A 25,062-nucleotide genomic window follows, 5' to 3' on the forward strand; every position below is an offset into this window, starting at 1 on the left:
TAATCATTTCTGCCCTTCACAATGTTCTGACCTGCTATCAAAACTTGTTAGGACAAACATTCTGCCTTGTTATGTCTTACAGAGATACTGTCTTACATGGATTCTAAAGTCTAAAAAATATGAAACATAAAATATATTCTTTGTGATCATAGAATCTTAATCAGTTTAAGCAAATGAAATATATGTAATCAAAGTAATCACAGTTTCAAAATCAACATTAACACACAAACATAATCATTGTATCATAATCATGTTGCCTGATTAATAGTACCAAGGTTGACCTTTGATCGTGACCTGAGTCACGCACAGAGACAGAGAACAGAGACAGACACCAGGGAGTCACAAAAAGAAGCAGAATAATCAAGCAATCAAATCAGTTAACAAAATAGAAAATAATCAATTTATTCTAACAGTGGATTTGCCAGTTTTTTTTCAAAATCACCCAAGCGTACATGTGTTCGTGATAAAATGGTGGCCTGTAGACTGCCAACATCCAGCAACATCAGATGGAACTTTCACAGCCGAGCCATCAACACTGTGTTTGAGCACAGGGAGGATCTCATTCACTGTTTTGAGGACATAGGAGACTCAGGTGACTTTGACCCCAATACCATCAGAGAGGCAGGAGCCTTGGCCATGCTGCTGGATCATCAGGACTTTAAGTTCTTTCTGGAACTTTTTCACCACATTATGCCACATGTGGACCTTCTCTATGCCAATCTCGAGAAGAACATAGACTCAGTCCACATCAAAGGGAGCATCCAGCAGTTCGAACAGGACATACAAAAGATCAGGTAATAAGGATTCCAGTTATTAATATGATCATTATTTACTTTTTAAAAAATGATAATCTCTCTTCCCCCTTTTTAATTGTTATTATGAATTCTCCTTGTCCTTTCACAGAAATTCTCTCCATTCCATGGGTGAGCAAAGCAGTGGCTCTCTGCCAGCAAAGAGGCGTCGGGTACTCAGTTCAGAGGAACGTCAAAGGATTGCAGAAGAGGTGAGTTTATGTTATAGAAATCTGTCATAGTCCATGTTTCATCGGAGGTTGTAATATCTGTTAAAGGAGAAATGTGTTTTGAAATACAATTCTAAATATTTCATTGTCATGTTGTAGAGATGTCCCAGCTATTCTATTTCTATTCTATAGCTATTCTTTTTTTATGAAAATGAAAATTATGCAAAAAATATTAGTCCCTCTAATATTTCAAATCATATCACAGTTGCAGTATTAGTCAAAATAATAGCTTTATCTTAATAATTTAATAGCTAAAGATATCTAGCCGCCTCACTGCATCAGCTACGCTGCCTCCGTGTGGGAGGCACCAGTAATACAACTTTTTTTTCTTCCAGATATGATGAACTATTCGATTTTTTATGATTTAATGGCTATTTGAATATTCTGAAATCGATGCCCTCCCTAGTTGTCTGTATGTTGTACAGAACAAAAAACACTTTATTTATGGTTGCAGTTCTTTTGTTAGTTTGTCCTGTAAATTGTTGCTATTTATTTTAAGTTCAATATTTTATTAACTACCTCAGACATTGTGATTTCCTTTATTTGTTAAAGAAAAATACTGCTGTGTTATTGTTTTTCAATATAATAAGATTGAAGCATGTATGCATTGAACATTGAAGGTGTATGCTGTGAGTTATAAAAAAATCGGTATCGGCCAAAATCGGAATCGGCAGGTCAGGCTTTTTAAAAATCGGTGATCGGCCAGAAAATTGCAATCGGTGCACCCCTAGTGTCCAGTCATTCTCACACAGTGTGACCCGTCAGCTCTGGAGAATCTCTGCACACCTCAGTGTGAAATGCTGCATCGCTTTGTGGTTGTTTTGTGTGGTTTATCACAAAGATATACAGTTTTCAATGGATAGGAACGGGACAAAATTAACAATAATATACATCTGTTTATACTTTAACTATAAAAGTAACTTCTATAAAAAAACACCAGTTCTTTATTGAAATTGTCAGTGAATAAGTGTTTTTATGGTTGTTCCATTCCATCAAATAGATATTTTTTAGATGTTTTCTACATCATTTTGGACAAATTTCCCCCAAATTCAACCTGATATATTCTATATATATTTTTTACCTTGAAAATGAAGTGGATAAATTAAAAGTTTGCCTGCAGGGCTAGAAACTGTGCAGAAACTAAATATATCAGATATTGGAGCTTAAACCACCAAAAATCAATTCTTAACATGTGAGGAAAATTGATGTCAGAAAAATGTTAAGTGTAGAGACCACCACTCCCATCACAAACATCTGTATAGAGATTTTATTCAGGACATGTTGGCAGGAAACCATAATTTACAAAATATGCAGTCAGAGTTCACTGAGCCCCGGCTTTGGGTGGAACCCACTCTTCGATCTTCTTGCGGGTGGTGGAGTACGGCACGTACTGCTGTGAGCTGCCGCTGACATTGAACTGGTGGACCTCAGCCAGGAACTTCTTTGGCTCTGGGGGATGTGTGGTGGGGGGGTCGTCTGTCATACAGTGCAGCCAGCGATGCCTGGGGAGCAAAGAGGGAAAAGGTAGCTTGTTTATTAAAGTTAAGATCAAATGAAAAATTACCTTCTAACCCTTTTAAATCACATCTCTGGTCATATTGTGCACCTATTTTGCAATTTATGCAAAAAAAAAGCCTTAATCTATCTATTCTATACACTCAAAATCAGAATCAGAAATACTTAATTTATCCCTGGGGGGAAATTGCTTTTTGTTACAGTTGTTGCTGTAAAGGAATAGAAAGAAGTACTTCTGTAAATAATACAGAAAAAAATTCAAAAACGCTCTACACTAGGCCTGTCATGATCATTTCTATATAGACTTATCGTTCAATCTATAAAATTGACACGATAGGACTTGTATATTTTCATTTAAATGCGTGTTTTTTGTTGTAATGCAGACCGAAATGAAAACTATATTTCCCAATCAGCAATTCTAGCTTTTTATGTTATTTATAATATAAAATAAAATAATTGAAAATATTTATTTCACTGAAACTTTTTGTTTACCGAAACCTGAAAGTCTATTTTATTTGTTTTAATTGTAGTTCATGTGTTTTATTTACTTAGGATATTTTAATATTTCTTTTCCACAATTCAATTCCAATGTTTAATATTCTTCAGGTTTAAAAATGAATTGCTCTTGACAAGGATTATTATGCTCTAATATCATTATATCAGTAAAATGGTCGGAAAATGACATCAACGATATTATCGTTTATGGTGATAGTTTCTGGTAAAATATATCATCCTAACAAAATGTGTTATTGTGACAGGCCTACTCTACACAGAATTCACATAAATATAAATACAAATGCCAGTCTTATGTAAATAAAGATATGTACAAATAGAATATTTGGAGGAAAATAAAATACAGATATGAACAACAGAATAGAATAGAAATATGAAAATATAGATATGTACAAATATGTATATATCTAACAACAGTGTAACAAATTGAAATATTGCACACGATTCATACAGAAATTCCAGATTGCACAGATAAATACTATAAATAAAGTCATAAAGCTAAGAGTTGTATAAATAAAGTTATAAAACTATAAAGTCAATACAGCCAATAAAGTTTCAAAACAACTTTTAAAACAAAATATGTGGTGCTAACATCAGCTGACACTATATAGGTCGTACCATTCAGCTGGAACCATGCTGCCGTCCACCTCCCACATGGTGTCCTTTCCATTCATCTCTGTGGTGTAGATCACCCAGCGGTGACGTCCTGAACACGTTTTTGACATAGAAAAAAAGTTTCATTAACCAAAAAAAATCACATGTTTTTTTCTTCAATAGATCAAGTACAAAAAAGTACCTGAATATGAACATATTTTGAAAAATCCTCTTGAAATCAATATTTTTTGTGCAAGCGACTTAAAATCTTAAAATATGACTCACCAAAGAAGTAGTGCTTATTGTCCTCATAGTATTTGTTCCCATATTTATCGACACCAATCAGGGCTCCGGTCTTCACATCATTCGCTCTGCCAATAAAATCATGACAGTCAGATTGTCTGAGCCAAGACATACAGTCCATTTTTCTACCGTTTCCCTTTATGAAAACAAACACTGTGAACTAATCATAGAAGCTCAGCTGTCACTGAATTTATATTAACTTGTGAGCTAAATGACAATAAACAATAAACAAATTAAAAAAAAAATAAACCTGGTATGTAAAGGGCTAAAATTCTGAAAATAAATCAGAAATTAATAAATAGTAGGTAGCTATGATCAGGACTGAAATAAGTTCAGAGGAAAATAATTTCAATATAGCTTGTTTATTAGCTACATTTTTCCTCTCAGGATGTTGTTCATATATTTAATCTGACACTGCATTTACTTATTCAAATAATAATCGAAGCTTTATATATTTTTAAATGATTTATTCAAACCAGTGTTTATCCTTATCATTGGCATCCCTCTAACATTTAGTATACAAAAACACACAACAGTAGCATTATTTAAATAAACTGCCATTTAATGCGTAAATAAATCTTAAAACTTGCTACCAATGATCAGGACTGAAGTTGGTTTAAAGCTTGAAACTCAGTGAAGAGGAAAATTATAAAAATCTATAATTTAATGACAGTTTTCTGAAGCGGACATGCATGTCCTTGTTGTTGTTTTCGTCAGTCGGTTGAAAGCGACACACCTGCGCCCGCTGAACTCTTAATCTAAAATTACGATATTTTTTAATGGAGTCTGGCGTGACATTTAAATCACACTCATTTACATGACTGACATAACATAACGTTTGCTTTGGATCCAGACTCTTTAAAGTTAGCTGTCAACATGCTAACTCGGCTCCGGATAATAAATGCCGGGTCAAACGTCTTTCTGAACCTCTCACAGTCATCAACAGTGGTTCGTCTTTAACAAAACAAGATTTGAGATTAAACTCACCTGAAAAACTGCACAAGTAAACCCCGAACTCCTCCATGACCTCCTAACTGCCCCAAAGCCCTTCGGACGATGTTCACATACTCCGCCATCTTTCGACGGAAGACTTACCGGGACGGACTGTTGTGCCTTAAAAACAGGTCCGAGTAACACAAATCACCCTGTATACCTTCAGTTCCACATATCGTCACACTGTTAAAATAATCGCCAAACTCATTTTTTCAAGTTTTGCAGGAAACACACACAAAAAAAAAACTTTACCAAAAGTGTAACATATGACATTTATTGATCATTTCACTCAAAAAGGACGTAACAAAAGATGGCTATTGGCAAAGTAATAACACTGTTTGTAAATTATGTAACTTAAGAGAAATAAATGACTTTAGCAAGATATGGTAACACTTTATTTTGAAGGTGTCTACATAAGAGTCACAAAAGCCTGTCAGAAACATGACATGACAAGTATCATGAGCATTAATGTTACTTCAAAGTGTCATTAATGTTCATGGCACATCCTATGTCATGTTTATGACACGCTCGTGTCACTCTTATGTAGACACCTTCAAAATAAAGTGTTACCATATCTTGCTTAAGTCACAAAGGCATGTTCAAGAATTGCTTAAGTCACATTTTATTTTGACTTAGGCATAATAAATCCACTTAAGTCACATACTTGACATAGGCCATTATCTTAAAGCGGTAACATTTTGACAAAAAATGACTTGCAATTATTTTAACAGTGTGACGATATAGAAAAAATGTGTATGTATCAGAATTACTGATAATATGGATGATATAAATAGTATTAAACTACTGCTCATATACATTTAAAGTTCAAAACTTGATCATATATACCAGCCAATGTTATTTATGTGATTGAGACACTCTTGAAGGGACAGTTCACCCCCAAATAAAACATTCATATTTTTCTGCTTTCTTACATGTAGTTCTGTTTTTAATTGTTAGTTTACAACCTCCCAGTTTGTTGACATTTTGCATAATATATTTGAAAAAAGCATCACTTTATTCATTTCTGAATTGACCCCTTTTATGGTTGAAGTAGGTCTCATAATTATCATTATATCAACTATTAGGTAGTTTCTCATGTTCAGATTCACAGTGCACTGAATGAAAAGAAGAAAAAATACACAAGTATTTACATCTATTTTTTTATTGCTTTATTGCTAAAGATTCATGAGAATTTAGAGTAGAAACCCAGCATTTCTACAAGCTAGTTACTGCAACTTAAAATTATTTTCTCCATTAAACAATTAGTTGGTTTACACCTTCACAATGTTTAGTTACATAATTTTCTTTATCCACCCAACAAAACTTCTTAAGAGTTTAAATAAATCCAAATGTAAATGTATATGAAATGTAAAATATGTTGTGTAAATATGACAGGTGATTACAATTTATTTTCTTTTTTTTAATTCTCTTTTTATTGAGTTTATTGAGTACCAAGGTCCATAGAAACAATGTCCTCATTCTCATATCAATCAGAGCCTTCTGGTATAAAAAAACACAGTTGTAGAAATACCTGAGATAATGAAGAAGCAAATAAGGACCAATAAAGTAAAAAACAACAACAGAGGTATTAAAAACAGAAACTGAAATACAAAATAGAAAAAATAAATAAAGCCAGAATGTTGGGGTGTGCCTTCATCATACTTCAATCACTTAAAAAAAGGTAAGAAAATAAATTAAATCATCAACAACAAAGACTGTTGACATAATATCCACAACTCCCGACCTGTTTTGTTCCCATTCATTTTACAGCCATTGTAGATTTGAATGTCATTTCTTTTGATGCTTCTGTATAAAGTTCTTGTCAGTGGTCATCACATGATAAATTAACGAGAATCACGAACGAGATCCTCCTTTAAATTGACGAGAGCCGCACATATAGTCAGAATCTTGTTGATTTTCGGAGCCATTGTAACGGAAACACCCTGCGATAATATTTTGTACGTTTTCAAACGTCTGATTGCTCTTTTAACATGAACTCCTACTTGGGTAGTTTTTCTCTTGCATGTCACCTGTTCCTCCGTTAGCTGTCGCTGATTTTCTGTGAAAGAGGGCATGACCAGGATAACGTCTCTCTCTAGCAGCAAATCTTTGATGCTGGAGCCTTGAACTAACATGACTTCATCTCTGGGAGTTAAGTAGTCTAATATTCCAGAGTCCTCCGTTATGAGTTTGTCACTACATCGGCCTCCGTATGCTGCAGAGATGAACATGATGAGTCCACATGGGGCAACAGCCACCTGGTACTTCACCGTGTGATGTGAATCTGAGTGTTTGGGGTTTTCTAACCGGCTCTCGCTGAAGTCTACCATACATGTCGTGTTAGGAAAGTCCTTTTTAAATGCGCCAGGCATGGTTGCATGAATGGTTTCTTTTGGAAGCCACAGGATTAAAGGCCGCAAAACTTCCTCCAGTTTGTCGATCCAGTATGAGATTATCTTGATCGCCGTGCTCCGTGGTGTAATAAACCGTCTGCTGAGATCTCCCATCGTACAGTTTGTCTTTAGCTTCATGAGCGTCATGAGAACTTGAGTACGCACAGGCAGAGTAAACGCACAGCTACCGTGTCCTTCCAGTGTCGACACAAGGATGTTGAATGTTTCTAGAGCCATGCCGGTGTAGAACAAAGCGTCCGAGTCAGTCCGAAGTGTGAAGTGCCGTTTCTCCTCACACACAGCTATTCTGACGTCCATCCTGCAGTAATCGTGATCGTGTGCTACAGGGTGCTCCCGCTGTGGGTCAGGGGGGCGCGCAACACTTGAGGTGGCGTCTGCGTCCGAGACAGTCGCAGTGGAGACCACCAGGCAGTCTGACAAACATAACAGCCAGAGTTACACACAAGAAGAGTATAGACTGTAGGTTAAAATGGCACTGTACAAGGTTCATACTGCTATTTAAGAGTATAATACAAGCACTTTTCGAGGTACCTAAACCAAAAATGTCCAGGCTCTTCAAGCCTTTATCATCACATCTAAATTGTTGCTATGAATGCAATTTTAACACCAAGGTTTACAGTATTCCCTTATAGCCACAGCAATCAATGCATATTGTCTCCTTTTGTTTTACCAGCTGTTTATGCTAACATGCTTTTCCAGTAATATTTAAATACATCTTTAAATCAGTATCTTTCAACATTATAAATGAATGCACTATTTTTAGCCAAATTATTTTATGGATATAATATTTTGCTATTATATTAGATTATCCATTGTGAAATTAGAACTATTCCAGATAAGTAAAATATCAGTTTCTGTTAGTATTATATGTATTTTTAACGGGATAATATCTGTATGAATTGTATATTTATGACGCAAGCAAGATTAATAAAAGTAACATGTAAAACGAATTTTACAAGACACATGAATGATAAAGATAACGTTACGGTTGTTTTAACATGAAGCTAATAATGGTAAATGCTGAAAAAGTGGTTTAACTTACGAGGTCCATCTTTAACGGCTTCATTACGGTTAACGTGGCTGCTGGTATCAGCCGGTTCGGTCATCGTATCACGGACCATTAAAGGTGGTTTTCCCCGGTCAAGACCCAGAGAGAGCTCCGGGTCTGGGTGCAGTTTTGTGGGCTTCTTGTAATCGAACACTCGTTAGCAGGACGTTCCAGCCTGAAGGCCACAAGCCACGGTGCTTTCCTATCCTCGTTACCAGGCAACGAGTGCATCACCATAGGCTGTATAGGGCATCACGTACGGCGTAGGGCACGTAGGTACATGGTTGTTGAAGTTTTACACAAAACGTCTATAAGTTTCCCTGAACTGTTGTAGCAACAGACAGCAGTACAGGATTAAACACACTGACTCATGCAAAAAATAAACAGAAATAAAATGTAACGGTTAAGAGCTAGCTACGTCACTAATATAATATTGTTTGTCTGACTAACTGAAAACAGTTAAACTGCAGTTTCGCGCGCTACGTGACACGCCCACTTCAAAATAAGCCACGCCAACGTCACTACGATAACTTCCGTCGTAACGTACTTTTAAAAAAAAAACATATTTTCTCAACATAACCTAGTATTTTTTGTCCTAAACATGACCATTTACTCTTCATGCCAAGTACAGATTTTCATATGAAAAATGTGCAAAAGAAATGTATTTGAAAATGTTTTTTTAATTGATTTTTTAGCGTGCGGGGAAGAGATATTTCGGACTGCCTCAATTTCAGTTGATTTTTTCCTGCAGAAACAGAATGTTTAAAATTCAGGATGTACAAAAGTTTTTAAGTTTGAACACTGAATATGTTGTCATTTTACAGTTTTCAACTGAAACTAACTGTTGTCAACTACTAGATTAATTGCCAACTATTTTAAAAATTGATTCATTGGTTAAAGTACATTTGGAAGTAAAAGCAAGTCTAAATTTTGTGATTGCAGCAACTTAAATGCAATATCTTTTTTTATTTTTTTCCCCATTTTTCGGCTTTATTGATAGAGGCAGAGTGAAAGGGGAGACAGAGGGGAAGACATGGGAAAGGGCTCTGCATTGGATTTGAACCCGGGCCGCCCGCTTACCAGAACAATGCCTCTATGGTGCACACTCTACCAGATGTGCCACCGGGACAGACTTGAACTCTGTTTTTAATTAAAGGACAGTTTGTCAACAGGCTACACCCCTCCTCTGTCCGAGAGGCTGGATGTTATGGTCTAGTGTCGCAGCTCAGGGAGATACAAGAGGAAATAGAGCATAAAGTAAAATTTAAGAGCTCCAGCTTTGATGAGTCAGTCATTAAAAATGCCTCGTCTCTCAAACCACAGCTTTAATCACCTCCTCAAAGAAAGATCCAGACAGTAGATGCACACAAATGCAAATGACCCTCTGAACCCCCACAATCCCGGCAAGATTTAAACACATATTTTCTTTGAAAGATCGCCAAAAATACAGTTTGTAGTAGAAAGAAAATGTAAAAACAGGCATTTTCCTCGGAATTGGAACTTTGCGAATGTCCTTTAATGGTTATGATTAGGTTGTTAAGATTTCTGGTAGAAAAATAATCAAAACAAAGCTTAAAATTGTGATATTTCTGTTAAAATCACTTTATTCTACATGTCTCATTTAAAATGTATGCAAAAACTAAAACGTTTGGAATAACTAGATCCTGTTGAAAACATTAAATTCTGCTCCTCAGCAACACTGTGAAGCCATGACAGATTCTGCTGAGACGAACGACCATGTGACAAATATTCACACAAAAAAAAATCTGTTTACACAGAGCTGAGAGGAGAGGACAGGAGAGGCTGTAAAAATGAAAATAGTTCAATATTTATAGCATGTGTAGACCCATTTTTTTTAAATATTCATGACACTTGTAGGCACTTGGGAAAGTGTTGTACATATAAATTCCATTTTAATCCAATTTAAAAAAAAGAATTTATCATAGAAATTCAACTTTCATTTTTAGCATTTTTATAATATATGTCATTAGAACTGTGTTATTCTGCACAAAATACATTTTTGAGTGGTTCACACTTCTAGACATGATTGTGCTGCTTCCACAGAGCTGCAGGACTTATATATTGCAGGAAAATACAAGTGAGTAAAAATATAGTGAGTAAAATGTAAAAAGAGCAAAAAAAAAAGCCCTGAAACGGCTTGTTGGGGTCAGAGGGTTAAACGTTTGTTAACCACATGTATCTGTCTGCACTCTGTAATTAAAGTTGTGACGGTGGATTGTGCAGCTCGCTGCTTTTCATCCTTTGAAGCAGAACAGGAAATTAATACAGGAGGACGAGATATATATTTATATATATTTTATTAAAAACTGTTGCCTGACAGTTTAGAATCATTGTTTACAGGAGACTCTAACTCTGATAGAGCAAATGTTTACAAATGGACACTGTTAATGTACAATCATGAAGAAACGACCGCTCCTGACGAGCAGATTTATAAACTCACTAACACAAAAGTGAATGAGGCACACATGAAATGTTGTACGACGACAGCAGCCGAAGAGCTATGACAGAATTAACAGTTTTATTCCTTCACTAAAATAAAAAAAAGAAGAAGAAGCAGGATTTGGGGTTTCTCCCACTGTGAAACGGGGTAGTGCAACATATGGCAACCTAACCGAGAAGACCTGAAAAATTACTGTTTTTAAAACTACAAACCTCGTGTTCCCTGGCTAAAAAGTGAGTAGTCTACAAACCGGCTGCTTAAAGAGATAGTTTGAATTTTTTAAAGTAGGGTTGTATGAGGTACTTATCCACAGTCAGTGTTTTACTGACAGTAGATGTCATATTTAAAGTGCTACTGCACATTTAAACAGACTTTTGTTTAGCTGAAACATAAATTAAATAACTGCTGCAGTCATTTCTCCTGCCACTTGTTTGAAAGTATTGTGAAAGTCAAAAATATTTATATTTATTTATATTTTCTTTTCAGATATTAGATAATTACGCAACTAAAAGTCACATTTAAATCAGTTAGCTCGGACTTTCGTTAAAGATTTTAGACAAAGTTTGGATAACAATGTTTTCTCGCGAGATCTGGCGAGAGCGAGTTGCTGAGACAGAAGTAGTCTTTCCATCAACAAATTTCTATGCTAATTTTGAAGATTTGCAGGAATTTTCTTTTTAGAAAAAGGGTATAAAAGTTTTTACGCTCACTTGAGGTGTTTTTCCTCCTTTAGGGAAATGGTTAAACTAAACTGGAGATAAAAATGTTTTTTATCGGATAAGTTCTGCTTGAAAATCCCAAAAAGAAGAAGAAAAAGCTGTTTCTGTTGTTCCAACAGACTTCATTTTCTCTTGTGGGTGGCTAAAGTTTTCAGATCACAACCTCTTTTCTTGTTGTTGTTGTTTTTCTCTTCTTCTTCTTCTACTGTTTATTGACTGATTAGCCCTTTAGCAATACATCACACTGCCATCTTCTGACCAAAGCACGTTAATGCAGCTTTGTTTATTTGCTCTAAACCAGTTGATGGAAGCATTTCTAAATCACATTTTCTTTTATGACACGTCAAAATTTTGCTTCTACTTTTTTTGAAAAACAGCTAGAGACAGGCCTCGAACAAAGTTCATTTTCTCCTGATTTTTCTGTCTGAAAATTTTTCGTCTTCAGCAGATAGGAAACTCTGAAATTCCAGACAAAAATTTAAATAGAACGTACCACTTGTCTACCGATAATTTAGTTTGTTTGTGTAATTGTGTGACTTTAGTGGTTTAATTAACTTAGATGAATAATTAGACAAGATAAAATTAGTGTTTTTGTCAAAGGAGTATGGTGGCTTTGAAGAGAGAAAAGATGGACATAACAGCTTCAGTTCCCTGTTGGAAAGAGCTGTGTATAAAACGGTAAAAATACATTTTTTTTACAGAAAAATAGATCACATTTACTGTGGATATGTACATCATACAACACCACTTCAAAAATCCAAACTATCCCTTTAAATCTGTCCTTATTTCATGATATAATATCAAACAGAGCACCTATATTATTGCTATTCATCTCAAGACAGGAGATATAAGGCACAATGTCTGCAAATACAAGCATCAAAATTAAAAATGTCTTCTTTCTTTTGAGCATTTCCTTAGAAATATAGTACATGTATACTTTCCACAGTATTTGCCCATAAAAAAAATCCCCTTTTCTGTAAGAAGTTATCTTTTTAATTTAAAAGAATAACTGATTTCATAACAAACCCTGACTCCCAAAATAAGCGGCAGCCTGTGCTTTTTTCAAACAATAAATCTTCCTATTTTTATAAATATTAGCTCTTGGCTTTCGATATAAAAAAGGTCAATGTTGCTCTTTCACGTCCATATACACAGTTTTACCCATTAACCATTTCTAATGTGGCTAAACAGGCAAAAAAATACACTTTCATTTGTGTGAAAAATATCTACATTATTCATGACATTTCCAGTTTTCTCCAGGATGTTGTTTCTTTAACCCATCGTTTATAAGTTTTGTGTTAAATTTCAAAAAGTAAAATCTCTTAACCAGAGAGATAAACCTAAAGAGCAGAATATCAACTTCCTGTTTCTTTGTAGAAGCTGGATTTTCACAGTAAAATCCCACCTTGTTGCATCATTAAACTCTTGGACAAGACGTTGGCGAAACTTTGCATCCATGATTCAGGTGAAACATCTTAAAATTTGAATATGTGTGTGTTTTTAAAAAAATCCATCTTTAGATTTTGCTTTGACAAATCGACACCGTAGATTTAAACTACTAAGTGTCGCCAATATCGACATGCTTGAACGAAGGTGGAGAACTATTTATAGTCTGTTTCAGGTAAAAATAAATTCCTTCATCCGTTTGCAGGTTAAAAAAATTCCCAGACTTCCTAGGGTTTCCGAGGGCTTTAAAAATTCCCCACAACTGTTCTGCCTCACTTCCACACACATGCTTCTGGACTTGACCTTTGACCCTCAGCTGCAACAAACTCTGAGCTCAGTTGAGCATCAGGAGCTTCTGACGGCAGAAAATATGTTTAGAGAAACAGAATCCAGTTATTCAAGGGGAAAGCGGTCTGGTTTTCCTCCACGTACAGTAACGTGGCGTTTGAAGTAAACAGTCCGTCCGGAGTCCTTCCTGAGCTGGTGACCTCTGACCTGACGTCAGGCAGCGGTCGTTAGTTGTCTATCAACTGGCTCCGGGGCTGCCATGTCACTTCACTGCTGCAAAACCAAATCACTGCTCGAGAATCATCGCCTCCTGGAAGGCTTCGATCCATCTGAAGACAAAGACACAAACAGAGAAGTAGCTTTTAGCTTAATACATTAAAATGAGGTCCATGAAATCAAATAAATGATTATTAATGAACTGTGGCTGCAAATCACCACTCATAAATAGATGATGCACTGCAACCAAGATTATTATAGTTAACGAAAACTAATGAAATAACGAAAACTAGAATTGAAAAAACATTTTTGTTAACTGAAATAAAAATAAAAACAAGAGTTTTTAAAAAAACAATAACTAACTGAAAATGTAATTTTTCTAACCATTTTCAACCAGAGAAAACTGTAATTTTAATCAAAGACATGCTTATCTTCTTTGCACATGTGTCAGAGTTGTGGTTGTCTGCTAAAAGTTTTCATAAATTGACATTTTATCCAGTTTTATGCCACATTGCAACACTGTAAAGAACATGGTTGTTTTTTCACTAAAAAGTTGAACCGTATGAAGGATTTTAGTCAATGGACATCTGAATCTTTAGTTTTTAGAGAAACAAGCTGAGTAAACATTAGTGGCAGCTCAGCTCCAAGCCCTCCACTGGTGTACTAAACCGCACCAGAGAAACAATGATTTCTATCTTGAAAATTCTTTATTAGGTGTTTTTACTGGTTTGAATAAACTGGTCGGTTTGTTTTGGAGAAGAGGAGATGTCTGCAGATAATTTGTCTCTTGGTAAAAACCTCCTGACCATGAACACTGAAGACAATGTTAACCGGGAGAAGCTGTGTCTTTTGTTATTCGAATCCTAGTGTCAGAAAATTAGATAATGCACGTTTAAAGGCCTTTTCAATGCAGATACCTCTGTGCGGTGGGGATGTCGTCAGCTTTAAAGATGTAGAACAGCGTGTTTTTGTGATACAGCTTGAACTGCAGCTTCTGAGCCGGCCCGTTCTTCTCCTCCCTCAGGAAGAAACCCAGCAGGGGCTGACTCTCCAATGCTGCAACGTCCTGCAGGGAGGAATCATTACTCAATCACAAAAAGGATGAGAAGATACACAGAGTTCAGTAAAACAACCAAATAAAACAGTGTGAGTACCTCGCTGGCAGCATAGGTGTACAGGACTTTATTCTTGATGACGAACCACAGCCTCTTCCACTGCTTCTTGTTGCCCTTTGACCTGTTTAAGTAGCCGCTCATGGAGGAGTTCTCAGTGTTGGCGGACACCTGGAAAAACAGCATGAGGAATATAACACTCACTGCAAAAAAAATACATCAAAATGTACTTAAATAAAGTGTTGAAATGAAGTATCTTGCCTCTTTTAGTGCAGCAGGAATCTTCTTCTGTTTTCTGGTGAAGGAGAAAGCTCCAGACTTGATTGGAGAAACTGACGTTGAGGCACAGCGGTCACCTGTAAAAAAACAAAATAAATCAATAAATAGACCAAAATCAAATGGTTGTGCCACAAGTAAATACTCTATTTCATGTTAAAGGAGAGGTCTGATTATATTCTGTATTTGTGTTATTGTCAGTATATTGAACAAATTCCATAAAAAGGTTAAAACAACCATGCATTAGTCGATCTCTGTATACATTCTGTCTTGAAATCTACAAACAGGTCACAAATATGTTGTTTCTTATTTACAAAAGGCTCAATAACTAAAGCTTTAACAGTTGAAGCTTTTAAACAAACAATTCTTAAATAGGAGGAAATAATGCATTTGTTGGGGACTATTCTCAGTGGCGGATTAATCTACATTTGGTGCTCTAATGAGCATCTTTTTTAACCAGGAGAAAAGGTTTCCTCCAATCTTAAAGTTATGGATTAAAGACCTTATACATTCTGTTGATTACAAAAAGGTACAATAATACTATAATGAGGATATGGCTCAGTTGGAGGTTATATTGTGTCTATCCAACTTTATGTGTGATTATTTGACTTGAAATAGCAATTAAAAGACCTTAAAATAAATACATAAACTGCATTGTGTGTATTTATGGCAATGAATGAACATGTAACAGCTGCAACTCATCATTATTTATATTGTTGAATCATCAACAGTTTCTTTTCTAGATAAAATCGATTAATCTCGGTCTATAAATTGTCCCAAAATGTCTTGTTTTGTCAGTCCCAAACCACAAATATATTCAGTTTAATATGATATTAAAGCAGTGAATCTCTAAATTTTAGAGGCTTTGATTATTTTTCTGTCCATTGGCAGCTCACAATCAAGGTTATTATAATTTACGAAAACTAACGAAATAATGAAAACTAGAATTGAAAAAACATTTTTGTTAACTGAAATAAAAATAAAAACTTGATGTCAACTTTTTTCCAAACATAATCCTTTTTGGTTGATATGAAATCTATTACTTTAGCTCCGACCAAACAATTGCTGGTTAGTGAACATGCAGGAACACATTGGTGATTATGTTTATTGAGACTTCACTCAAACCAAAATTCAGAACACCCTGAGCTGCAAGAGTAAATAACCTTATTGGGGCTGAGATGGATAATAAAAGGAAAAAAATTTATTGTGACCTTTTTGAATCTCATACCCAACAAATAGCAGACTGACTCTAAAAACTAATTAAAACTAACTGACTGACTAACTGAATTTGAAAACAAAAATTCAGAACAAAATAAAAACTTATGAGAAAACCCACACTATTAACCTGCTATTAACTATAACCTTGCTCACAACATACCAATTAGAATATTGAGCTCTATGTCACGGGAGTAAATAACATATCACGGAAAATGCTCGTTAGTGGGATAAATTATTGTTAGTTTTTATAAACATGCTGAGGCTGAAATGTTTACTTACTGTTCTCCTGCAGTTTAGCAAAGCAGTGATCACACACTCGTGCCGGCTGGTTCTTCAAGTACTCCAGGTAGTACTTATTGGCAGAGCACGCCTGACACACCACCTGTCAGAGACACACACAGACACATAGCTGTGATGAGAAGAGCTTTCATCATTAAACAGTGTGTTGTTGTAGGGTAGAGGTGGTCACAGAGGTACTGACCCTGCCACAGGCGCGACAGTGATGCCTCCTCCAGGTGAGAGTGAACTCGCAGGTGCAGATCATGCACATGGTGGCCCTCAGGTCCGGGATCCAGATGGGAGCCTTTGAACCTAACGGGGCACCGGTGTCGACAACTCCCTCCGCCTGAGTCGAGACATATTAGAGGGTTAAGATTGATGCATTTAACCCTCTGGAGTCCATGAAACCACCTGCACATGACTTCTTCATGATGTGAAGACATAAAAATGAAGCAACGTCGAGCCTTGCCATCAGTTTCCCTCTAAATTTCTGGCTTGAAACTCCATATGAGATTTTTTTTTGATGATATTCGGCCAAGTACAACCAGAGATAATGTCAAATATATTTAGTATAAATAGATATGATCCTCATTTTACCTGTTATATGTTATGTTTGCAACCTGTGTTCATGTTTGCAACATGTACATTTCTGTGTGCGAAACATAATTTTTCAACATCAGATTTTATGTTTTCCTTAGTTTCTTTTGGGTTCAAAATTTGGATGAAGTAAGTCAAAGTTAAAAAATAATTATCAGGACATATAGGTGAGGTTGCACTGAAAAAACTGATACCAACATGCTACGGTAAACATTTTTTAACAGATTTTTTAACAGACATAAAAGCCCAAGATTCAGAGGGTTAAGGTGAAATTATCCCCAAAAACTCACAAAGTAAAGCTGGGGGAACTGAAGGTTCAATTAAGATTTTGGCTATAAATTTTGCTAATCTTCGTTGAGTTATTGACTGGAATATGTTGAATATAGTTTACCAAGATGTTGAGTGTATGTTTTTATATTTCTTATATAGGTTTTTTCAGGTTTCAGTAGCTTGTGGTAGTACATTAATAATATAGTTGATGTTAATTATTTTTATTCTATTTATGATTATTTTATTATTTATAATATAAGCATATTTTATATATTATTTTGAATTACTTAATATTAATTGTAATTATTGTTATTTTATTTTAAATTTTTAAATTTTTTCAATTATTTTTTGCATGTATTTAAAAAAAAAAAATATTCACAATGTTTCCAAAAGCGAAACCAAATTTGCATCTAGAGATCAATAAAGTATTCATGATTCTAAGAGTAAGTAATTCTAATCTTAATATTGACCAAAATAATCATTAATAATTATGATTTTTGCCACAATCGAGCAGCCCGACCACACAGGTTTATAGTTTTACCTCCTCCTGACTCCGACTTGATATGAAGGTTATTTTCTTCTTTGTGTAATCGTCGATGGCCTTCGCGATGGCCTCCAGCCACTCGTCTCTCTCTGTAGCTGAGCTGCAAACACAAAATACATCAAAACTCCCAACTACAATAAAAGCATAAATGTCTGCAGCTCAACATACAATATATTTAATGTAACTGTGAGTTATGAAGACTGAGCGCTAACCTGGCAGACAGGATAAACGAGCGTTCAATGCTTTCGATGTTCAGCTCATTCTGATAGGCCTCCTGGCTGGGTTTACTCACCTAAAAAACACACACAGAAGCCAATAAATAACAGATTAACTCCAGAGACTGTGCACCATTTAAAATGCATGAGCAATGTTCACACTGTTGCTGCAAACTCAGTCAATTATTCACAGGACTGCTTGTTTTGGTGCAGATGAACACTTCTACATGTATAGGAGTGGGAATAAAAAACAGCAAAAAACAACCATTAAAAAAGGCAATATGGACTCAAATATTAAAAATAAATAAAGAACAACCTCTAACATGAGACACAAAAGAAATATAGTGATTAAGAATAGAAATAACCAATGCACATGGAGAAAATACTAAGTGAGTATCTAAAACAAATTGAAAGTAAAGGATTAGAATAAAAAAATGACTTTGTGTCTCTTACCTTCATCCCAGCCAGAGAGAGGACACTGTTGAGTTTATACTGGCCAGACTGGACCGGAGTGGTGTACATGAGCGCATCATTAAACTGAAGAAAAACAGAAACAGTGAAACTTCAGAAAACAGATGCATAGAGGCACAACAAATGGAAACATATATTCAAATTAACTCCATTTTGAAGGGGAAAGAGAAATGTAAAAGCACATGATTTTTATTTATCACTCACCAGAAAGAACACCCGAGGCTGCATCACTTTCCTGGACAGCTTCATGAGAGTGCCCTCCTTCAGAAACACCTGCAAATATGGACAGGTTTAGTCTAAATAGGCTAGATTAATTACATTTAAAAATTATCTAATATATCGATATATAACCAAATATTCACACACATTTTATTATAACTTTTCCTTTTTTTAAACAACAAATATGACAAAAGAAGGATGATAAATATAAATCTACCTCTCTGTCTACTTCTGTCTGTCTCTATATATAAACACGTACAAATAAAAACACATATATCCATCTCTACATTTCCAGTCAGTAATATAAATTTAAAAAAAATAAAACTTTTTTTTTTTAATTGTTACTCCCTTTTTTTTTAATACTTAACCTGTATCTATCCTCTGCCACACACACACACACACAAGAGTTTATTTTCTATTTCTTATATGGGCTAAATTAAAAAAAACAGCTACCATATGTAAGGTCCAGTGGCTAAATAATGACTTTTTTAATTTGTATTTAATAGATTTATTTTTATTATTATTATTATTATTTTGGTTGAATAAATTATCAAAGAAATGCATGTTCTGTTTCATGCATGACAAAAATAAATTACTGCATAAAATCATAAAATTGGAATGTTAGGTGTAAATTATCTTAAAAACAAATACAACATGTGTGTGAAATTTAACTTTGGTTTTGTTGATTTAGCAAAAAACCTTTGAGACTCACCCTGCCCGGCTGAACGATCTCATGGTGACCGTTGAGACTGTACTGAATCTGCATCAGCTTCTGAAAGTTATCCTGAAACAACAAAATCAGAGAGTTGAAGAGAAACATGAGGCTAAAGTCGGCAACATTCAAAGCTCTGTGTGGTATAATGCCTCACCCCTTGTTTCATAATATCATTAGCGTGATTGGCCACTTCTTTCACGATGCTGAGGGCGGCTGCACGGATAGAAAGGATAAAACATTAGTATTTCAACAGACATTCTTTCTGTACACAATACAATAATTATGAGTATTGTCTAACCTTGTGTGTCTTTATAATCCTCAGAGTCCTCTGGGAGGTTCTTCAGATAATCTGGGGAAAAAAAGGTTTCAATCAATTTCTATTTTTCAGTTTTATTTCTTAACAAAAGGTGGATAATGTGCAGCAGCTGGAGCAGGAATAAAACCAGCAACAAGTTTAATTTTTTCGACCATTGCAAAATACACAACAGCTGTTTCATACACGTCTCAAAATATCGTACTATATAAATAAAACTCCAAATAATATAGTACATTAGGCCTACTGTATGTGAAATATAATTTACTGCTGTTTAAATAGTTATTAGGATAAAGTCTAAAACAATATTGTGCTACATTTTCTTTCCTAAATTATTATCAGACCTGAAAATACCCCAACACAAAGTATCATGGGAGTTAAGTAACAAAGAAGTAGAATTAATCTAGTTTTTATTTGTTTCCCGTACACGAAGAGCTCAACTCTTACCTGGAAAACTCAGATGAGAAAATTCACTGTCAAATCATCTCGAAGGGACTTTTTCAAATCGGCTTGTTTGGCTTTCAATGAGTATATTCAAATTCAAGCATATTCCTAACCATGACAAAATAATGGTTAAAATTTAGTCTTTTTCAAATTTTAAATACTTTGTATCAACCCTGTTTTTAATGGTTTGATTGCACAATGCATCCGTATCCAACTGCCTTTTTATTAATTATTTCATGTCTTATTAATTTTATGTGCGTCTTTAAAGTCCACTTTTATTCAATTTTTATTTATTTATTATTACCTGATGTAAGATGTTGCATTTGTATTTTATATATTGTGTACTCTGAACTTGTTTTTATTTGTTCTCCTGTATTTATTTTTTTCTGTTTGTAAAACACTTGTAACAGAAGTTTTGAAAGGTGCTATATAAATAAATTATTATCATTATTATTGTCATGTATGAATACAAACAAAATGAACACTTGATTAATACAAGCAAATTCTTTGAACAGCATTTGTACGGGAATGATTCTGTGATTTATTGTGAGTATTTGATGCATATCAGCAGTTTTTGCTGTATTACCATTACGGTCCACTGGGTGTCAGTATTGCACCAAAACAGAAGAAGACCAGACTTCATTCATGTGCTGTCAATAAAGGAGCGCCATGATTCAATAAACCGCTTGACCTTCAGCTCGCAGACGACTGCAGCACAGACCAGAGGAGGGACTGAGTGAGAGAGAGTGAGTGTGAGTGTGTGTGTGTGTGTGTGAGTGTGTGTGTGTACCTGTGAGCAGCAGCTGGTACTGAGGGATCCTCTGCACAGGTTTCAGCAGGTAGTGTTTCAGAGCCAGACTGGCACATCTTGGACTCATCTGAGACAAAACAAACACAGATACTGAAGCTTCCAGTTAACGGTTTTAGACACATGTAGAGGGTTTCCATGGCTGCTACTGATAACAGACATGGCGGACTGAAGCTGCAGGCAGATAAACCACATTATCTTTAAATGTCTGTAGTGTGGAGGTGTAAACGCATCTTAAAGAGTGTCTTTCACAGCATGTAACATAAATAAAAAATCATGCTTAAAAACAGTGGTAGTGTGATAAAGTCTACTAAGTGATTAGTTATTTAAAATAACTCAAATTCAAGCCCCCCAAAACCCCAAATTAGCTTGTTATGGATTAATAAAATGAAGGTAATAAATTATTAAATTACTAAATAGATTAATAAATTACTGTTAACCTTCCTTTGTCTTTGGGTTAATTTGAACCATTTTTCAAGTGTTTTCATTTAAAAAATAAGGTGTTTCTTCTCATCCTACTGGCTTGAAATAAGATGGATAGCTCTTTTCCATGCTCTTGACAGAAAAAAGTTAATGATCACTGCTTTTCGTTTTATTCAAATGTATGGCAAAAATGACTCAGTGGTGCAATGGCAAAATTTTGTGATAATTTATATTTTATGCTTTATAAACAGTTCTGAAACATAATTTGCATGATCAAGGGGATGGAAATACGAGGGTTAAAAAAATAGATGATTCAACAGAGGAAACACTTGTTAGCTGGAGCCCTGATTAATACATAATGCAATAATAATGACAAGAATAATGATATTCCAGCTCTCACTGTAGGAAAACACATAAGTCTCAATATAAACAAACTGTATTTCCAGCTTTACCTCAAACTCTCTGACAACAGCAGCGAACGCAGTGTTTTTCCTGCACTGCTCGTCCAGCAGAGCCACGTTGTTGTCAAACTGGCGGATGTAGGTGGAGTACATCTTCAGGTACGGACCCTTCTGGACGAAGATGTCCGACAGTCTCTGGTGATCGCTCCTGAAACATACAGACGTAAACAGTTCCCTTCAGTCAGTCAGTGGAAAACAAGTTATTCAGTATGAGAATAATAGGTAAAAAGGCAATGAAAACTGCTGCTGGTGATATTTGCAAGTGCTACTTTACTCCCTTCAAATAAAATTGGTTTTGGAACTTCATGATCATATTTTCAGGTTAATTAGGATATAAAAAAGTTAACTTTAATGGGTTTAATTACTGATACTTTACTTTTATTTTTATTATTATAACCTGGCACCTCATTCTTGAATACAGCTGAACAGGTAATAGTCAATTAACAGGTAATGAATTATGACTATGAATAAAAGATAAAACGAGAAAAAATTCCAGTGGGTGATTATTGCAAGTGTTAAATTATTCATACTTTTGTTAAAAAGCTTTATGTAACTGACTCATTACTGAAAAATAACTTGATTTTTGGGACTAAATGATCATATTTCCAGGAAATTAGAATACAAAAAGGTGACTGTACTGTGTTAAATTAATTGATAATTTATTGTAATTCTAACCTGGCACCTAATTCTTAAATATAGGTGAATAGTTAATAGTCAATTAAGTAATGCCTTAGGTAATATAAAATATACAGGATTTCTGCTACATTTATTTTGTTTAGTATTATGATAGAAAGTGTTAGACCCACCTTCAAAACAAAAGCGAACACATGAAGCTTCCAAAATAAGAGCACATGGATGTGCACAGTCCACAAGAATTTACAAGAAGACATAATATGATGCCTTAAATAAACCAGAGAAGAACCCTTATTCTCCTTTACAATAATTAATTAAAATATGCAATGAATAAGATGGATTAGTGGTATTAGAATGTGCAAGAGGCCACCAAATTTACAAAATGTTCTACAAGGGAGCATGTCCCTACTTTGTTTGGGTACCCCCCATCATAGTTTCAGAAAATCCTGTGGGAAACACTGGTTCTAAAGCTTGTCTTGCAGTTCAGTGTCATTTTTCATACTTTCTAAATTGCTGATTGATATTAACACACCATCCATGGGGCAAATAACCCTTCAACTCCGCTGCTGAAAAATAATCCTAGAGGAAACACTGAATAACAATCAGGAAACTTTGCTTCAGGATTGTGATAACTGGATTAGGTGACTTAGGTGACTGATTTGATTTGACAGGTAAATGGTAATTGTATAAGATACATTTTTAAAGTAACCCTCCCAACCCTGCATATTATTGTTGTAGTTGGACATCCTGATATTTCACTCACATACTTAACTGCTGAGCTTTGGGACACAGTAACATTGGTAAAACTGAGTCAAGTAGAGCAGCAGCATGAGGACTGAATGCATCTGAGAGGCTGTGTTTAACTGGAGATTTGTTTACAAAGCAGGTAAAACACCGATTTGGAAGAAAAAAATATGATGAAAGTACCCAAACTGTCCATTAAAACTACACAAGCACAGCAATTACTGTAAGTCAGTATTGAAACAGGAAACAGGAAAATCTAACGTGGCTCAGACAACAGACAGTTTGAATGATAACTTTACCATTCATTTTGTTTAAACTGCTCTAAAAGAGGTAAGTGGTAATAAGGGTTTCTTTTTAAATTGTACTCCTGAGTCATACCTCAGTCAATTCTGAAAACACAGACATGAAACACATCTTTTAGATTTAGAGTAACTTCCATTTCCTGACTCAAGGTCAGCTCTCTCTCAGATATCCATCTCAAAAACACATCTATAAATCTGCCCTGAAATCATAAAACAAATAACTGCAAGACCTGCTTGAGAATCATAGCAATTTTAGGTTTTCTTCAGTGTCAAATTAATCCAAAGATAGTTGTCTGTACATCCGTGGGTGCAATGCAAACATGAGCATACTTTAACAGGGTTTTTACAGCTATTTAAGAGTAAAAATCAATCACTTTCCAAGCACTTTCAAGGTACCTAAACCAAAACCTTCCAGACTTTCGAAGCTAAATTGTTACTGTAAATGCAAATGTGAAAAATAAAGTTTAATGACTTTATTTACACCCACGGCAATCAATGTATACTGACCTCCTGTTTTATTTATTCTTAACTTTTATTTATTTATTTGAACTTGTATTGTATGTTTTGATCATGATTAACGATCAGCTCCAGTCCAATTGAGACATATATACAATATTTTCTTCTTCTTTCACATTAAAAATACCAAAATCTATGAACATGCAAATTTTGTGTTTTTCTTTTAAACCTTCCACTTTCTGCAGATGAACGTGAAAACAGTCTTTCATTGTCAATCCACACTGTGCACATACATCATTCTGCACAGAAAAGCTAATGTGCAACTGTAGGAAGAAGAAGAAAAAAACATAATTTTGAGTGGAGGTGAACTTTAATGGTTGCCTATTTCCAGAGTAAAGGATCAAAAGAGGACATATTTAGCTATGAATGGCTGAGTGATGATTTAATCTTTAATGGTTGCCTAAACAGTTGACATGTTTGCATATAAAGTATGAGTGATTATGTAGATAAAAACACCAAATTATGTTGAAAATTAAGCATATTTTCAAGGAGTATATTCAAAATCAAGCATATTCCTAACCTTTAAAACACAACTGAGCATTATGGGAGCTCCAAAAACATGTGTGTGTGTGTGTGTGTGTGTGTGTGTGTGTGTGTTGTGTGTTTACCAGTGCGCCACTCTGTCCTCCAGCTCCCTCAGCAGGTCTCTGTTGAGCTGGTAGAGCTGTGGCAGGTAGTACAGGATCTGGCTGAGGATCCGCTCATCCACCACCGGCTTCCCATTCTGACGGGTTGCTTTGGCAACAGCATCCCGAAAGTCCTGAAAAAGACACATGGAGACGGGAATGTTATCACTGTTTCACACACACATACACACACAGCTGTACAGGGTGGGGTGACACATGACAACATTCAGCTGAAGAGGAACACCTGGTTATCACCTCATAAAGGGCACCCTCCTCCACCCTACCGCCACAACTCTGCACGTATCTCACACACACACACACACACACACACACACACACACACAC

General features: G+C 35.2%; 3 protein-coding genes across 3 annotated transcripts in view; all 3 read right to left on the bottom strand.

Moving 5' to 3' along the window:
• Nucleotides 1–2,270: 2,270 nt before the first annotated feature.
• Nucleotides 2,271–5,078, bottom strand: ndufa12 (NADH:ubiquinone oxidoreductase subunit A12). Its single transcript, XM_059326104.1, has 4 exons — nucleotides 4,934–5,078; nucleotides 3,929–4,014; nucleotides 3,668–3,755; nucleotides 2,271–2,523 (listed from the first exon to the last, which is right to left on the bottom strand). The coding sequence occupies exons 1-4, from the start codon at nucleotides 5,020–5,022 to the stop codon at nucleotides 2,343–2,345; spliced, it is 444 nt and encodes a 147-aa protein (XP_059182087.1). The 5' UTR covers nucleotides 5,023–5,078; the 3' UTR covers nucleotides 2,271–2,342.
• A 1,266-nt stretch (nucleotides 5,079–6,344) lies between these two features.
• LOC131960636 (uncharacterized) lies at nucleotides 6,345–8,950 on the bottom strand. Its single transcript, XM_059325896.1, has 2 exons — nucleotides 8,396–8,950; nucleotides 6,345–7,766 (listed from the first exon to the last, which is right to left on the bottom strand). The coding sequence occupies exons 1-2, from the start codon at nucleotides 8,472–8,474 to the stop codon at nucleotides 6,784–6,786; spliced, it is 1,062 nt and encodes a 353-aa protein (XP_059181879.1). The 5' UTR covers nucleotides 8,475–8,950; the 3' UTR covers nucleotides 6,345–6,783.
• Nucleotides 8,951–10,323: 1,373 nt separating this feature from the next.
• The window catches only part of fgd6 (FYVE, RhoGEF and PH domain containing 6), a 32,587-nt gene continuing 17,848 nt past the window's right edge, over nucleotides 10,324–25,062 (bottom strand). Inside the window, exons 6-21 of the mRNA XM_059325902.1 lie at nucleotides 24,700–24,851; nucleotides 21,888–22,044; nucleotides 20,995–21,082; nucleotides 19,746–19,796; nucleotides 19,602–19,660; nucleotides 19,445–19,516; nucleotides 18,718–18,786; nucleotides 18,496–18,579; nucleotides 18,040–18,119; nucleotides 17,825–17,927; nucleotides 16,619–16,762; nucleotides 16,417–16,519; nucleotides 14,905–14,999; nucleotides 14,686–14,814; nucleotides 14,449–14,597; nucleotides 10,324–13,644 (exon numbers count right to left, since the gene is read on the bottom strand). Coding sequence (XP_059181885.1) covers nucleotides 13,602–13,644; nucleotides 14,449–14,597; nucleotides 14,686–14,814; nucleotides 14,905–14,999; nucleotides 16,417–16,519; nucleotides 16,619–16,762; nucleotides 17,825–17,927; nucleotides 18,040–18,119; nucleotides 18,496–18,579; nucleotides 18,718–18,786; nucleotides 19,445–19,516; nucleotides 19,602–19,660; nucleotides 19,746–19,796; nucleotides 20,995–21,082; nucleotides 21,888–22,044; nucleotides 24,700–24,851 — 1,578 coding nt within the window. The 3' untranslated portion in view covers nucleotides 10,324–13,601. The remainder of the gene's footprint in view (nucleotides 13,645–14,448; nucleotides 14,598–14,685; nucleotides 14,815–14,904; nucleotides 15,000–16,416; nucleotides 16,520–16,618; nucleotides 16,763–17,824; nucleotides 17,928–18,039; nucleotides 18,120–18,495; nucleotides 18,580–18,717; nucleotides 18,787–19,444; nucleotides 19,517–19,601; nucleotides 19,661–19,745; nucleotides 19,797–20,994; nucleotides 21,083–21,887; nucleotides 22,045–24,699; nucleotides 24,852–25,062) is intronic.

This window comes from Centropristis striata, chromosome 22 (genome assembly GCF_030273125.1).
Source record: "Centropristis striata isolate RG_2023a ecotype Rhode Island chromosome 22, C.striata_1.0, whole genome shotgun sequence".
Taxonomy (NCBI): Eukaryota; Metazoa; Chordata; class Actinopteri; order Perciformes; family Serranidae; genus Centropristis; species Centropristis striata.

Bases quoted from the DNA above. Each gene is read 5' to 3' on its own strand.
- ndufa12 (XM_059326104.1), bottom strand. From the start codon at position 5,022: ATGGCGGAGTATGTGAACATCGTCCGAAGGGCTTTGGGGCAGTTAGGA. The intron at 3,756-3,928 runs GTGAGTCATATT...AAACGTGTTCAG, and splicing joins CAATAAGCACTACTTCTTTG to GACGTCACCGCTGGGTGATC. The intron at 2,524-3,667 runs GTACGACCTATA...TTTGCTCCCCAG, and splicing joins AGCATGGTTCCAGCTGAATG to GCATCGCTGGCTGCACTGTA.
- LOC131960636 (XM_059325896.1), bottom strand. From the start codon at position 8,474: ATGGTCCGTGATACGATGACCGAACCGGCTGATACCAGCAGCCACGTT. The intron at 7,767-8,395 runs GTAAGTTAAACC...TATGTTTGTCAG, and splicing joins AGCCGTTAAAGATGGACCTC to ACTGCCTGGTGGTCTCCACT.